This window comes from Phyllostomus discolor, chromosome 7 (assembly GCF_004126475.2).
Source record: "Phyllostomus discolor isolate MPI-MPIP mPhyDis1 chromosome 7, mPhyDis1.pri.v3, whole genome shotgun sequence".
NCBI lineage: Eukaryota > Metazoa > Chordata > Mammalia > Chiroptera > Phyllostomidae > Phyllostomus > Phyllostomus discolor.
In genome coordinates, this window is record NC_040909.2 from 96,063,891 (window position 1) to 96,080,738 (window position 16,848).

The window sequence follows — 16,848 nt, forward strand, 5'->3', positions numbered from 1 at the left end:
AGAGCCATCAACTAATTTTTAAAAATTGTCTTGAAATTGGTGGAAGATAAAGACTAGGAAAATGAAAGGCAGTAGAATACCTAGCACTTACACCAGTGTTTCTTGTGGGGCCTGTTATTACCTAAAACTCACTGAGGGACTTATTAATTAGATTCTTTGGCCAAAGACACACTAAATCAGAATCTCTGGGGTAGGACTTTAGGAATCTGCATTTTTAATGAGTGTTACATGTAATTGTTTGGCATTGCTATGATATTTAGGTACTCAGTTTTCACTACATTATATCCTACTGAGGACAGTGACTTGGGCCCTGAGAAAAGGAAGAGGTTAAGGTGACTTAGTGGTATAAACTCGGCAGCATTATTAAGTGTAATAATTTGCATTAATTAAAGAGTGGTTGAATAGCCAAAGCAATCTTAATAAAAAAGAACAAAACTTGGAGGTATCATATGTCCTGTGTTTAAACTATATGAAAAGGCCATGGTGATCCAAACAGTATGGTATTAGCATACAAATAGAAATATAGATAAATGAAACAGAATAGAGGGCATAGAAATAAACCCATGGTCCATAAATTCATGAAACAGAAGCCAAGAATATACATTGGGGAAAGGACATCTCTTCTATAAATAGTGTTGGGAAAACTGGACAGTCACATGCAAAAGAATAAAACTGGACCACTACCTTACACCATATACAAAAATGAACTGAAAATGAATTAGTCTTGAATTTAAGACCTGAAATCAACTCCCTGGAAGAAAACATAGGCAGTAAATTCCTTGACATTGGTCTTGGCGTTGATTTTTTTTTGGATCTGACACCAAAAGCAAAGGCAACAAAAGCAAACATAAAGAAGTCATAGTACATCAAACTAAAATGTTCCTATATAGCAAAAGTTATCCGAGTAGTGCTTTAACCACTGTTATACAATGCTAACAATTCATTCAGAATCTTGATGCTGATTTGGGGATATTTTGGTAAACATGAAAAACTTCTAATGTATAGAAAGTGATGTAGAGTGCGAGCTACTTAAATAGAAGGATCAGGGATGTGCCAGTGGCAGTGAGTAGAGGATGTGTGAAGGCCCTGCAGGTTCCAGTGGTAAGACATGGATTTGGAAGGCCACTTTTGTGTTTGTTCTGTTTCTGTTTAATTCCGCAATTATAAAACACGTGTTTTTTTTTTTTAAACAAACGTGTCTTTTTTTTTTTTTTGCTAGTTACTCTCTTCACATGGTTTTAAATACCATCTTATGCTAATGACTACATCTCCAGCCTGAACATCTTTCCTGAAGCCTAGACTAATATCCAGTTTCCTACTCACCTTTACCACTTGGATGTCCAGTAAACACCTCAACTCAAAATAACTGAACTGGAACTAATGATCTCTGCCTACAATTACCCCAACTTATTGATTCTTCCATTTGATCGGGAAAAAATATTGGAGCCATACTTACCTACTTCTCTCAAAATCTGCATCAACACTATCAACAAATTCTCCTGGCTTTGTTTCAAAAATGTATACAGAATTCAGTAACTTTGAACCACGCCCACTGTGACCGCCCTGGTCCAAGCCACCATTTCTTGCTTGATTGAGAAAGCCTCTTAACCAGTCATTATCTTTGCTTCCTCTCTCATCTGCTTCTCCTCATAGGTTGTTGTCATTGTAGCAGCCAGAGTAATGTTAGAATTTAAGTCAAATTATATCACTCCTCTGCTCAAAACCCTCCAGCAGATGTATCTCCCATTTTATTACACATAAACTTAAGTCCTGCCATGTCTATTATGGATATGTCTCTTTCCTGCCTTCTAAGCTTTAGCCAAATTGGCCTTATTACAGTTTCTCCAGCACATAATCACCTCGTAGCATTTGCTCTGTTTCCCCAGCCTAGAGTGTTCTTTTAGTAATCCATCTGCCCGTTTCCTCTCCTCCTTCTGTCCTTCCCCAAATCTCCTGTCAGTGAGAGAGTACCTCCTTTAAACACCACACCCTTTTCCCTTCCCCCATCGTCCAGGTCCCATATCCTTACTCCGCTGAGTTTTCTCCGGACCATTACACTTAACATCTTACAACTAACATGCAATTCGCTCTTTGTCTCTCTCTTTCTGTGCATAAATACGCACACACATTTTGTAAAGGTTTGTTCCTTGTCCCTTTCTCCTTACTTCCCAAGGGCGGAGCCTTTGTCTTTATTGTTTACTGATATATTCCAGTTGCTAAGACTTAGAACATAGTAGACACATATTTCTAGAAAGACTGATGTTTGGCAAGCATTGGAGATACATGTGGTTACATTAAAAATGAATAAAAAATGGTTTTTGCCCTGGTGCTTTGGTTAAAGGTCTCCTTTCTGCATATTGGACCAGTGATGCAATAGAAGTTCTCAAAAGGTCTGTGCATCAGTTTTGTGGGGTTAGCTACTTGAGCTGCATTGATGTTCCTTAAATCTGTTGAATTAAGCTTACATTTAACTTGAATATTCAGAGATATGGCTTACTTAGTTGTTTTACTATTAACACATATAATAGAACACTTGAAAAACAGCTTATTACGGTAATTACAATCACAAGTGCTCTTAGATTTTAAAGTGCAGTAAAAGTTGTCTTAAAAGTTTCAGATTAGTATGATTGATCATAAAATAAGGATTGGCCCTTTAGAAAACTGATGACAATGGCCATGAAGCAAGATCTCAGATGCTTTTTTCTCCTCTTTTTTTTTACTTAACAGCTAAGACAGTTTTGTAGAAAGGAGGACAGAAAGAGGCTCTATAACACTTGTGTATCCATTATGTGCTGGAGATACATTCTTGAGTATCGTTTCCATCTTAATAAAGCTCATGTTCTGTTAGGGGTCACATTCTGGTGGGAGAGCCTATAAAGCATTATGATATATTTGATTTTAAAGGAAAATGAGGAATTGAGGTGATTTTGAGTTTCTTGTTGTGATCCATGAGAAGGAAAGTCCAGAGATAAGAAAATATGAAGGAGAGGCTGAGTTTGTTCTGAGTTGTTGGTTGGGAGGAAGGTGGCAGGATAATGAAAAGGAAGGGATTAGTGTTTGGAATTTTGAGTTTCAGGCCTGAAGGAATTAAAGTGGACATGTTGAGTGGGCAGTTGGAAATAATGAGAGTGAAGTTAAAAGGGTGGCTGGAGAGATGGATTAGATAATCACTGACTGATTTGTAGAATTGAGTTGACTATTTAGAGCTTGATTAGTTCTCTCAGGTGAAAAGGTTACCAAAGATTGGATGGTGGAAAAAACCTCCAGCATTTAGGGCTTTCGTGAAGGAAGAGGAGCAGTTGTCACAGAATTAAGAAACCAAGGAGATAGTTACAGCCTGATAAAGCCAAAAGAGATTATTTTCAAGGAGTTTATAAGCATGTAAACTATGATTTGTGGCACAAGTAGATCCTATTTTTGGATCAAACAAGATGAGGACTGAGGAAAGGCTAGTTACCGTATTTTTAGGACTATAAGATGCATCTAAATTTTAGAGGAGGAAAATAGGGAAAAAATTCTTGAGGCAAAAAATGTGGTCAAATATTTAATAAACTGTGACCCTGCTCCACTGCCTCCACCCCACCCCCCCACAAGCCAGGCAAGCTACATTCAGACTATAAGACTCACCCCCTTTCCTCCCATATTGGGGGGAGTGCATCTTACAGTCTGAAAAATATGGTAATTCAGTTTGGTGATTTGGAGTCAGATACCCCAAAAGTATTTGGAAACAGGTTTCTCCAGAATTAAAATAGAAGTCAAAAAATACTGAATAAAAGCTGTCTGTAAATATAACTGACTCTAATAAATGGCCTGTAATAAAATTAAGGAGACTTGGGGAACATTACAATGGCACTTGGATATATTCTCTGCATTCCAAGATACTTTGATTACTGAAGAAAGAATGTGGATTCTTGAAAGTGAAGAACCCAAGGATAAGCATTTTCTGTAAAACCAGCACTTGGTCAGAGTAACTGGTGTTGGCATTACTAGAGCACTACATATTCTCTTGTGAGGTAAGAAAGGGTTTTCAGGCTCTTGTATCACTTAAATGGCAGTTAGATGATTCTTGAGGTTCTTTAGCAATAAAATCTGTGCTTTCTAATTACATTTTTTCTGTGCCATGTGGGAAAATTTGGAGTGTTAAAAATAGAAATGAAGAAAAGATGCAGAGGAATCTTAAATGCATATTACTAAGTGAAAAGCCAGACTGAAAAGGCCATACATACTGTATGATTCCAGCTATATGACATTCTGGAAAAGGCAAAACTATGGAAATGGTAAAAAGACTAGTGGTTGCTAGATGTAAGGGGCGAGGGAGGGACTAATAGGTGGAGTGGAGGGGATTTGTAGGGCAGTGCAAGTATACTGTAATGGTGGATACATTATACATTTGTCAAAACCCTAATGTAAACTAAGGACTTTGAGTGATGATGATGTGTCCATGTAGGGTCATTGATTTTAACAAAACAATTTTTACTACTCTGGTGCGGGATGTTGATAGTGGAAGAGGTACTGTGCTTCATACCGGGCAGGGAAAGTATGGGAACTTGCTGCTGTACTTTTTGCTGGGTTTTGGCTATGAATTTAAACTGCTCTTAAATAATAAAATCTATTTTAAAAAAAAGAACTGAAGGTTTACATCTCAGTTATTCACCTATTATGTACTTTCACACTTTAAAAATATATTACTTTCTATCCAAGACCTGAAAAGCTGTTCAAAGGAGTTAGAAATCTTATAAAATGAGTTAGACTTTGTGCATTTTATAATATTAAAAAAAATCATGGATAAAAGGAAGAGAAGAAAACTAAGGTCAAATGTTTTGAAATTCCAGTTTATTTTCATTTAACTAAAATTTTAAAACATTCAAGAAACTTTGAACAAATACACTGTTTCCTGAAACAGAGCTATATATATAGGACATTTTTTTGATTTGTTACTGGGAATTTTGATAATCTTTATAACATTTGACAAAAGGGCCAATCATTCAGCAAAATTAAGTGTTGTGTCTTTCTCACAAGACAGCAAGTAACAAGATATTCATTGTCCTCATGATTTTATAATCCAGAAGTCACTGAACAGCTTAAACTGTCACTTCTCCAGCCTGTCAGTCTAAATTAAGTCTCTTCTGTTACTCATCTTCATAACACTATTTTCTTCCTTCAAACGGAGGTTATTGTAATTACTTCAAGTTACAGTTCATATAGATGATTTGGGCATTCAGCCTGTTTAATTTCTCTACCTGTGTTAGACTGTGAGAAAGGAAACAACAGTTTTCCATACACTCGTTTCTTCAAATCAGTGCAGTGCATGATTAACATTCAGTAAAGACTTGAGTGTGTGAGTGAGTGAGTGAATGAGTGAATGAACAAACGAATTCACTGAATGATCTCTGCCTTTAGTGTTTTCTAGAAGTGCAGGATGCTGTCAAGTAAGCGGACTTGGTCTAGTGTGAAGATAAGGGCCTGAAAATGAATAGGAAAGTGCTGTTGATGTTCAATATACAATTCTCATAAGAGGGCAAGTAGGACGAATATAGAAAATAGGCCTGTAGTTTAGGAATGTGGAAGTTATTCATTACCTTAATGAGGTGAAATAATGGTGGTAGAGTGAAAGAATGCAATTCAGATTAGAATTGATCCTCAGATGTATTAGTCAGAAGATATAGCAAGCAGCTTTTTACAGAAAAGTAGATCCAAAGACTGCCATCTTATTTGTTTGTTTATTTTTAGAAAAGAAGATAAACTACAAAGAGAGGAAATTGTTTTAAAATATATAAGTACTGTAGTAGAGGCTACTGGGAGGATCTGACTTATCTTGTACGAGTTACTGCTGCTTTTATCTGTCAGATTGAAATGTTGAATGAATAAAAGAGAATGAGAAATGGGTGTTCTGGTTTGATTAACACCTTCCATCTAAATTACCAATCCTAATTTCTCAAGAAATTAAGAGCACTGAGAAATCATGTTAGGTTGTTCACAGATCACCAGAAACCCTGGCTTCCTGTTTTCCATGTGCTTTTATAAAATGTTTCTTAATATTTCTGAGTTTTGTATCTTAATTTTTTTTTTTAACTTTCAGGTGTTGGTAAATCATGCTTATTGCTACAGTTTACAGACAAGAGGTTTCAGCCAGTGCATGACCTTACTATTGGTAAGTTTTATAAAAGATGATAAGCAATCAAAAGTTTTGGGTAGTGGAAATGGAATGTGCCTGGAGGGGTCCAGTCTGTTAGTAATGAGTCAGAAAAATCAGTGAAACTCGATTTGTTGCTGTGCAGAGGTCAGTCTCCATCACTTTTTAAAAATATAAGTATAGTAAAATATTGTGAACTTTGTAAAAGTGATTGAAAAGCAGCAAGACATTAATATTTTTTTATTATATTTAATGATGAAACAAATGAGAGTCAGCGTAGCACAGGGGTAAAAGCAAAGACTCTGGACCACTTGCCAGAGTTCAAATTAAGGCTCTGCCATTAACTAGCTGGGCAAGTCACTTTACTACTCCATCAATATCTTTATTTGTAAAATGAGAATAATAGTAGTAGCGATCTCACAAAAGTTATTGTGAGCAGTAAATGAGTTAACAAATATGAAGCATTGAAACAGTGCCTGGCAACATGGTAAGTGCTCTAAGCTTACCTATAATTACTTATCAAGAAAAACTACCATCAAGCATTTTTTAGTTTCCTTAGTTGTGAAGAATAAATGAGACAGTTACTGATAAGGAGTTGTCAACAAATACTAGCTATTATTATTAGTGATATTACTCATTAATGTGCAAAAGTATAAAATTAAAATGCAAAAATCTAAAAACTTGAAATAAGCATACTGTTTTGGGATCTGTATTTGTTTTAAAAAATTATATTTATACCCTGAAAGCTAAAGAATCTAGCTGGAGACCTGGCTGGTGGCTCCATAGGTTTGAGCGATGTCCCATATACCAAAAGGCTGCATGTTCAATCCCTGGTGGGAGCACATACATAGATTGCAGGTTCCATCCCCATTCATGGCCATGTCGAGTGCAGGAGGCAACTGATTGTTGTTTCTCACACATCAGTGTTTCTCTCTCTCTCTCATTTTCCCTCCTTCCCTCCCTCCTTTCTGTCTCTCTAAAATCAATTTAAAAAACATATCCTCGGGTAGGGATTTTTAAAAAATCGAGCTAGATTATTGTTCTATTGCTGTAGCCCATTAACAAGTTGAAATTAATCAACTATAAAAAAAAATAAAGTATTTGGTAATCTAGTTAGACTTTACAACTGATAGTTGGATGTATCTTTTCAGGCTGTTACTGCTTATTCTCTCTCTATATATTCACTATTGCAAGCAAGTTGATTCTCATGTCTTGTGTATTTTTTTTTAAACAATAGACATATATCTCTTTTACCTAGGTGGATACAGGATAATCAAGAGCCAATAATTAACATGATAACAGTAACAATGAGGGGATTTAAAAAGATTTTATTCATTTATTTTCAGAGAGAGGGGAAGGGTGGGAGAAGGAGAGAGAGAGAGAGAAGCAAGCATTGGTGTGTGAGAGAAACATCAGTAGATTACCTCTGGCATCCCCCCAACTGGGGTCCTGGCCCACAACCCAGGTGTGTGCCGTGACAGGGAATCAAACCGGTAACCTTTCAGTTTGCAGGCAGGCATGCTCAATCCACTGAGCCATACCAGCCAGAACTCTTGTGTATTTTTAAAATACCAAATCAAAGATAGAGTTTATGAATCAAATTACTAGATCAATTAATAGTTTTCAACCAACCCACATGTACTTTGTGGACACATTGAAATCTTTCCTTAGTAGTAGCAACTGTTAATAAAAAATATTCAAATTCCATTTTTTCCATTTTTATTTTGATAGTTTTAAGTATATACAGTAATGATAGGTAAAACAGTATATTTGTATTTCTGGTCCTCATGACATAGTTTATCTTTGGTGAGCTCATTTCTGTGTATAATCTGCTCTTTCTTCAATAAGTCTGAACCTTGGTAGCCATCTCTTAGGCATGGCTCAGTCCTGAGACAACTAGCCAAACAGTTGGCTTTAGTACAGGATAACTAAGCAAAAGTGACTTCCTTTTCCTTGAAGTTTTTATTTAAATTTCTGAATTGTCATGACAGACCTGATGGAGATGATGGGTCTGAGCCTGCTGTCAGAAATTGGCACAGGCTATACTTGTGAAGAAGAAATAAGGGAGTAGATCAAAAGCAGTTGTTTGGAAAACTAACTCGTGTAACTGTACCATCTGACTCCCCTCTGGGTTTGCTGACAGGAGGCACCAGAGATGGAAGGCTGAAAGCAGCGAAGCCAAGACTCTTCTCTCTCTGCATGGGTTAGCTGTATGTCTTAGGAAGAGCTGTATGGCTCTAGCACAAGCCCATTCCCACCAAGCCCACTGATGGCTTGGCTTCTAGGTTCTGGAAACCCTGATTTTCTAACTTTGTCTTCCCAGCCTAGGGATGGTAGCAGCTTCCTGATGTTGTCAGTCTCTGAGTTGCTTTACCATCTCTTTGGGCTTCTCAGCTCTTTCTTTACTGTAGTAAGCACCCTACATTCAGTTCTCTCTTTTAAATAGAATACTTAGGTATGGTTTCTGTTTTTCTAGTTCAACCCTGACTGCTATACCTTATGACACTCATTATAGTATATTTTTCTGACATAAAAACAATTTAGCAGGTCATTAGCACATATTTTAAAAAGAACTTTGGAATGTTTCCTAAAATAAACATAAGGCAGGATCTTGATTCTGCTGCTTACTTGTCTTTGCCTGATGAATAGAGAAAGGTGAAAAGTTGAGGTTGGGTCATGACTAAGAAGTATTGAATAATAGAAAAGAGGAAATAAAAGACCATAAAGTGAGGAAATACTGTGAGATATTCTTTACCCTTTGACTACTGTCTCAGTGAGAATTGCCATGACATGAATCAAAGAAGCATTTTATAAATAAATAGCTTCCTGGATACAGTTACACTGATGGTCCAGACTAGAGCCTTGCTGCTCAAAGGCTATTTAAGGGCTATTGCACTGGACCAGCAGCATTAGTATCATGTGGCAGCTTGTTAAAGAATCTACTGTGGCCCTGGCCTAGTAACTCAGTTGGTTGGGGTGTTGTCCCAATATGCCAAGGTTGCAGGTTCAATCCCTGGTTAGGGCTCACCATAAAAAATAACCAATGAGTGCATATATAAGTGAAACAATACATCAGTAAATATCTCCCTTTCCCTCCCTCCCCTTTTCCCTTCTCCTCTGTCTCTAAAAATTAATAAACAATTTTTTTAAAGAATCTACTGAATTGGATTCTGCATTTGAACAGGATCTCCAAGTGATTCGTATGAACATGAAAGTTTGTGAAACATTGAAGCAATGGCTTTTAAATATTGATTACCCGGCTAGAAATATGTTTTATAGTGTTGACCTTGCACACACAAGTGAGTACGTCCCCACAGACATCCAGGCCACTTAGTTCCTTTCCTTTTTCTCCTCCTGTGATCTTACTTCCAAAAGTATCTCAGCTAATTTACTCTCATAGGCATATCCAGGACTTTGTCATTACCAGTATCTGCAGCCACTCCAAAATTGCAGTTTCATGCATTTGGCTGTTTGACTGTATTCTTTTCTTCCTTTCAACTAATATCCTCTAATTCCTAACACTAATAATTTATTTACCCCAACAGACCTGTAATTTATTGATCCTACCACCTTTTCACTCTCACACCTCTCACATTACTTCCCTCCTTATGCAGTTTTAATTCTCACCACTATAGTTGTCATAATCACTCCTGTGTACACTCTCCCACCCCCTTGTGTTGCTTCATCATACTTTTGTGGCTAACCCATGGGTTAAATTCAACTATCTGTAATTCATACTACATGGAAAGAAACACAGAGCCATGCTAACTAGTGTCATTTCACTTAATTTTTTAGACACTGACTTTTAACTGCTGGGTAATTACGCTTTATTTCCAGTCTATTCATTCTCTACTTTTCTGCATAACTGTACCTTCTTGTTCTTTAAGTATGCCATACCTTTTCTATCTTCACTGTCAGATGGTAACCTTGGTTACTATTTCACTCATAGAGGCAAGTAGAAGAGCATTTTCACAGGTTTCTGCTACCACGTAACCCACCCACCTGCATTGCGCCCATGAACTCTTCCCTTCTCCTTGCTACTGTGGGTAGACTCTAAGTTGATAGCAAGGCCTGCTCAAGATCACTGCTTCAGCAGTGTTTTTTCCAGTTGTCATTAATTTTTCCCTGTTTTGATGTTTTGTTTTGTTTTTCAGTTTTCAGTCCTTTCTTTTTAGTAAAAGTCCTCAGAAAGAATTGACCACATTTTCTGTCTCTAATTCTTTTTCACTTATTCTTGAACCACTCCAACTAGGGCTCTTTCCTCCATGTACACATATTCAGCTGCTTATCCAGCATCTCCTCTCTTGGATATCTAATAGGCATCTTTAACTTAACATGTCTCAAATAGCTCCTGATTTTTTTCTCCCAGATCTTCATAAATATACATGTATATATACTCATACCTATTCTCTCGCCTAGATTTATTTTTTTTCTCCTTAAGTTTTGTTTGTTTGTTTTTGAGAAGACATTTATGAAAGATGAAAGCTGGGGATAGTGAAACAAAAGAAGGGCTTAGGATAGAAGAAATAACAGGAGAGAGCCTAGGCAGGGCTGCTGTGACTCTCTAGAAACGTTATGGGAAAGAAGTGATCCATGCAGGGCAGTGTGGACTTGCTGAGAAGTGAAAGTCACAGTGACAGAAGTGAACCAAGGCAGGGCTGCTGTCAGCTCACTGAAAAGTCAGAGAAAAAAGGGGGTCTTGGAGACAAGTTCAGGGGGAAAGCCCCAGACAAAGCTGCTGCTGCCTGTTGCTCCCTTGGTTGCAAGTCTCTCATGGGGAACCTTAGAGTTTAGGAGATACGTGACTGAGAAGGAAGAAAAGCATGGGTGTGCTCCAGAAAGAACCCATCTTCCCGTAACTTTTTATATAAGTAAGTGTAAGTGGACATTGTCTCCCACCAGTATAAAGTCCATGACAGCAGAGTTATCTATTTTATTCATGGCTGTATCTCTAGCACCTGGTACATAAAAGGACTCTATAAATATTTGCTAAGTTAATTGCTCCATGGGGTGGGGGAGCTTCATAAAGCAACATTTAACATAGTGCTTAGTACATGTGTTTCTTTAATGTTATTCAATTATGTTGCTTACAAATAATTCTAGTTACAGCCCACTCATTCCCACTACATTGATTTCACTACCTGTTAATAGCAGTTTGACAAGCACTGGTCTAGAGGCTGGGCCATTTGTTTGTTAATTCCACCTTCCTACTTATCTTCTCTGCTTCCTTAAACCAATCAGCCTATAAGAAATGACTGCTGGAAGTGAAAGTATACATTATGGGGAAAGGTGGTAGAATTGAAGCATCATTTCTGTTAGGCACCCCACAGTGTATCAGCTAAAAATACCTCATTGTTTTGACTGGGGTGTTTTAGTGGGTTTGGGTATCATCCCGCAAACTGATTCCTGGTCAGGGCACATGCCTGGGTTACCTGCCAGGTCCCTGATTGGGGGCATGTGAGAGGCAGCTGATCCATGTTTCTCTCCCTCTCTCTAAAAAATAAGTAAATATAATCTTAATTTTAAAAAAAGATACCTCATTTATTTGGGGTTCAGTTTTCTGGTAACTTGAGTTACCTAAAATAATACTGCCAAGAACTAAGAACATAAGTTAACAGACGTATTTAATTTAAATCTCACAAAATTTATATACCTGAATTTTAAAATGTGAATATTTTTCTGACATGGTTTATGATTACTATGAAAACATAATAAACATCCAAAGTTAAATTTCTTGTATAACTTGCTTTTGGCCTTCCAGCAACCACTATAAAGAGTTTGTGTATATCACCTTCTAGAGTTTTTAAATATATCATGAAGATGCACATAAAGCTGTTCTAATTTGCACTTCTTCCACTGATGTACTAAAGTACCTGTTTCTCCTCACCCCTGCCTCTACTGTACCTAATAATGTTTTTAATTTTTGAATTGGAGAGGGAAAATGGTTCATTTACTTTTCAGTTCCCTTTTTTTTAGTGCTTAGCATTTTTTTATATTTTATGAACCACTTTTATGTCTTCTCTTTGAATTACTTGTTTGTATCTTGGCGCCTTGTACTACTGGTTTTCTTTTGTCAAATCCATTGATGTTTTTCTTTATGGCTTTCAAACCTTACTGAAAGAGACTCCCCAATGTAAAAACTGCAGGCACATTTTCTTAAATATTCTTCTGATACCATAAATTTGCACTCCATCTCGTGTATGGTCGTGTAATATGATTTTCTGTAATCCCTATATAACTTGTGGTCTCATACCGTAAGTTATAAGCCATTCCTTCTTTTTCATGTTTGAGCAGTCACCTTTGTCATACGCTGAATTTCCATATGTAAGCAAGACTGTTTGGAAACTCTCAAATCTATTGCATTTATGTTCTTTTGCTATTTCATAAGGCAGGATTACACTGTAATATTTATGGTGACTTTGTAGTATACTTAATGTGTGATTGACGATTTTCCTCTTCTGAGTTTTCTTGATTGTTCTGTGTGTTTGTTCTTCTAAGAAAATTTTAGTCTCAGCTTGCCCATTTGCAAAGTTTTCAGTGAGACTTCTAAAATTTGATAATAATTCTGTTAACTTTGTAAGTTAATTTGGAGACAATTTATGTTTTTATTGTATTGAGATTATCTGCTTATACACAATTTCTGTTTTCATTTATCCTAACTTTTTAAATGCTCTTCAGTAAAGTTTTACAATTCTCTTCATACCAGCCTTGTGCTTTTCTTAAGTTTGTTTTGGTATTTATCTATTTTGTTGCTATGGTGAATAGGATTTTTTCATCATGATTTTTATTAATTATTTTTCATGTTCTAGGTAGATGGTTTGGTCTTACCTGGAACTCACAATATTTTTGTAGCTAATATTTTTGTACCTTTTTGTTTTGCTGTTATGATTTGTGGCCAGATCTCTCTAGAATAATTTACAAATTGAGGGCATTATAATCTTTTCCTACGTGTAATTTGAATTCCTCTAGTGTTTTACCTTGAAGTGTAGTATTTATTTATTTTTCATAGAAAATTAAGGAAACATTTTTAATATATCGTTTCCTCTTTGTTTCTGTAATTAGGAGAATCTTCTTCCCTAAGTTCAGTTTTGAATCTCTGCCATGTCTAGGTTCCAGGAACAACAGGTCCATATGTTCTCATGCTGGTCTAAGGAAGGCTCAGCCTGACTGCTTGTTTACTACTCAGTCCTGCTCTCTGCTTTGGCAGCCCCACCTGGCTGGAAGAAGCCACATTCTGCCTCTGGACCTCCACAATCACGTGGCTCTGACAGGTGGCCCTTGCTCATAGGGACTATGATCATTTGTTATGTGAGTGGTAGTTTAGAAATTTTGGTGTAAATGTGGAATAATAACAATAGCTGACACATACTGAATTCTTACTGTGTGCCAGTCACTGTTCCATGCATGTGTGGTAATTATCTTAATCTTGAAAAAAATCTCATGAGATGGGTTTCATTAATACCACCTTACAGACACGAATATTAAGATGCAGAACCAATTTTATTTTTTATATTTTTTAATAATCCTCACACAAAGATATGTTTATTGATTTTAGGGAAAGAGGAAGGGGGGAGAGAAACATCGACGTGAGACAAAGATCAGTTGGTTGTCTCCCATATGCACCCCAACCAGGGTTCGAACCCTGTAGCCTTTTGGTGTATGGGACGATGCTCCAACCAGTTGAGCCACCCTGCCAGGGCAAGACCCAGAAGCGATTTTAATAACTTACCCAGGGCAACACAGTTAGTAGATACCGATTGTCAACTGTTCCAAAAATGGTTAATATGCAAGAATGCAAGTACTTGCTGTGTAAGGACCATGATGATCTAGAGACTGTTAGAAAATGTATATTTACATGCTGAGTATTTTGTTCTGGGAGGTTGGAAGTGAATAACATTTGGAGAAAAATAAGCGTCACTCCCTGGCAATTAATGTCAGGAAATGAGACCTTGCTTTTGGTTCCATAGTTTCTCTGGCAGCCAAACTGTCTGTTAATTGAAAATGTATCTGGGAAGACAGCCTCAAGGGCATAGGGGGTGATGGTTTATCCTATTTAAAAAAAAAAGATAAGGAAGCCTTTGTAAATAGAATTCTCAGGAATATATATATTTAGAGAAAAAGATTTTTTAAAATCCATTAGAAAAAATAAGGTTTTTTGGTTTTTTACTTGTTTGTTTCTAAAATTTCCAGGACACTGCAGGTTTTAGTATTTTCTTTTGTCACATAGCTTAGAAAGGTAAAACCTGCCCTATACCCAGCTAAGAATGAGAGGGTAAATGGGAAAGAATTATTTTTTTTGGAGCTGAAATTGAAACTCTTCTGTTTTTGTTTCACTTGATAGGAAAACAGAAATCAGATTTTTTTCAGTAAACAACATTACTTGTTCATTTTTCCCCTTTGAGATGTATATTTCCTTCCTACCATCATTCTTTATCTCATTCCTGGATAATAATACTTTCAATTAGTTTTGGGGGGGTTTTTTTCTCCATCCTAACCGTATCAATAAATTAAGTTAAAACATCAATTTTATTCTGACATTTTCCAGCTTTTACAATCCTGATTTCTATGTAACATTTCTTTAAAATTGGATATTGTTTTAGAAGCAAAAATCTTTGTTTAGCCCTGGCTGGTGTGGCTCAGTCGCTTGAACACCAACCTGCAAATCAAAGGGTCACAGGTTTGATTTCCAGTCAGGGCACATGCCTGGGTTGCAGGCCAGGTCCCCAGTAGGGAATATGTGAGAGGCAACCACACATTGACGTTTCTCTTCTTTCTTTCTCCCTCCCTTCCTCGTTCTCTAAAAATAAGTAAATAAAATCTTTTTAAACAAAAGATTCTAAAAAAAACTTTGTTTAAAGACTTTAAGCTTCAACAACCTCTGTCTACCTACTTTGTATAGATAGATATTCAGAGTATGTATCTATGTACATACTTGTATCTATCTATACATATACATAACATGTATCTATCTATCTATATACATACCTGTATTTATATACAAGTGTGTATATGCAAGCGCACACACACCAAAATCCAATTATGGCTAAATTAAGCAGAAGGAAATACATGAGATTGGCTGAAGTTTTATAAAGAACCCACAGGAGGGTAGAAACTTCAAAGCATCTTAAGGCCCTGGAAACAGTAACCATGACAGTGGTCCTTTAGCAGAGGTAATCTTAGCTTTTCACCTGCTAGGATGGAATAGTTGCCAATCAATTTTAGTATGTTTATTACTTCACTCAAGATCAGTTCCAGAGGAGCATCTGCTTGCCTTTGCTTGCCCTGCCTGCCCACCCCTGGTTAACAGTCAAGGGTCTGTTTCTAATTTAGAGTTGTTTTTTGTCAAATTTAACATTGTGCATTGGATTGAAGAAATTTTGAATTCCAAGGAGCAATGCAAATTATTTTATATTGTGGTTAAAACCCCATTCATGACAACAGAAGGGAGAATAGGATTTCTCTCTCCATTTGTGGCTAGAAGCAACAACCATGTCCCAACAGGGACAGGCCCACAAAACAGGCATGTGCCCTGACCAGGAATCAGACCTGTGACATTTTGGTTTGCCAGATAATGCTCAACCAACTGAGTCACATGGGTCAGAACAACACTGGGTATTTCAAAGAGCATTTCTTTCATACTTAGCCACTGTTTTTTACCCTCAACTACTCTAATTTTGTGTCATTAATGGTAAATTGTTAGATGGTTGTGTGCCCTTTCGTGTTGTGGTATACAATATATATGATAGTATATACCTATATATTAGTAAATGAGTACATATGTATATAAAGATAGGTAGGTAGATTTATAAAAACTAATGGTTTTTACATGGCGAAATTTTTGATTTTTGCATTTTTATTCTAATACATCACCACTCCTGGGTCTCTTAGTCTGAGAAACATTAGTTTCTTGGTATTGAATATGCCTCTAAGATGGAATAATTATTAAAATGTAGAGTAAAAACTCCATCAAGTTATCATGGGAGGACAAATTACCTTTCTATTTCACTCCACTAATCACAGTTGGGGAAATTATAGGAGATGCTGAAATAGAATTCTGACACTGGGCATTGTGCCCTTACCTGAGAAACTAGAGGCTATTTTTCTGCCAGGAAGACATCTGGTTTCTGGAAACCATGTGTGTCTTTCCTTCACCCCAGCTGATCTAAATACTGATAGAACTCACACCAAGCAGTAATGATTTGGTGTGATACTAGTGATAGACTTCTTTCAGAGTCGTCTTTATAGCTCTTGGCTGTTCTGAAATTATCCCCCCTTTTTCTTCTTTTTTATAAAGTTTGTATTCCCTTTGACTTCAATTTGCCTAAAATCATAATCATAAGTTGAAAATGTATACTGGAAAGTTTGTTTCAGTATGTGTTGGTGAACATATCTTAGTGAATTTGGGAATGACCTAAATTTGTAGCAGTAGAGTACCAACTTGGTAAAGCGTGTGTGTACACACACACACACACACACACACATACACACACAAATATTACTCAGCTCTTACAAATGCTAATGGTATAGTTTTATATATTTATTATTGGCAAGAATATTTACCATGGAGTAATGTTTATAGCATATTGTTGACTGAAAAACAAGTTGCAGAACAGCATTTATATGTTCTATTTATATGAAATTATATACTCATTTCCCTCTCTCTTTTTTTTTTAGGATTTTATTTTTTTAGAGAGGGGAAGGGAGGGAGAAAAAGG

At 36.6% G+C, this 16,848-nt stretch overlaps 1 protein-coding gene across 1 annotated transcript in view; it reads left to right on the plus strand.

Annotated features, from left to right (window-relative positions):
* The window catches only part of RAB2A (RAB2A, member RAS oncogene family), an 89,767-nt gene that overhangs the window by 25,594 nt on the left and 47,325 nt on the right, over positions 1 to 16,848 (plus strand). Inside the window, exon 2 of the mRNA XM_028533633.2 lies at positions 6,080 to 6,151. Coding sequence (XP_028389434.1) covers positions 6,080 to 6,151 — 72 coding nt within the window. The remainder of the gene's footprint in view (positions 1 to 6,079; positions 6,152 to 16,848) is intronic.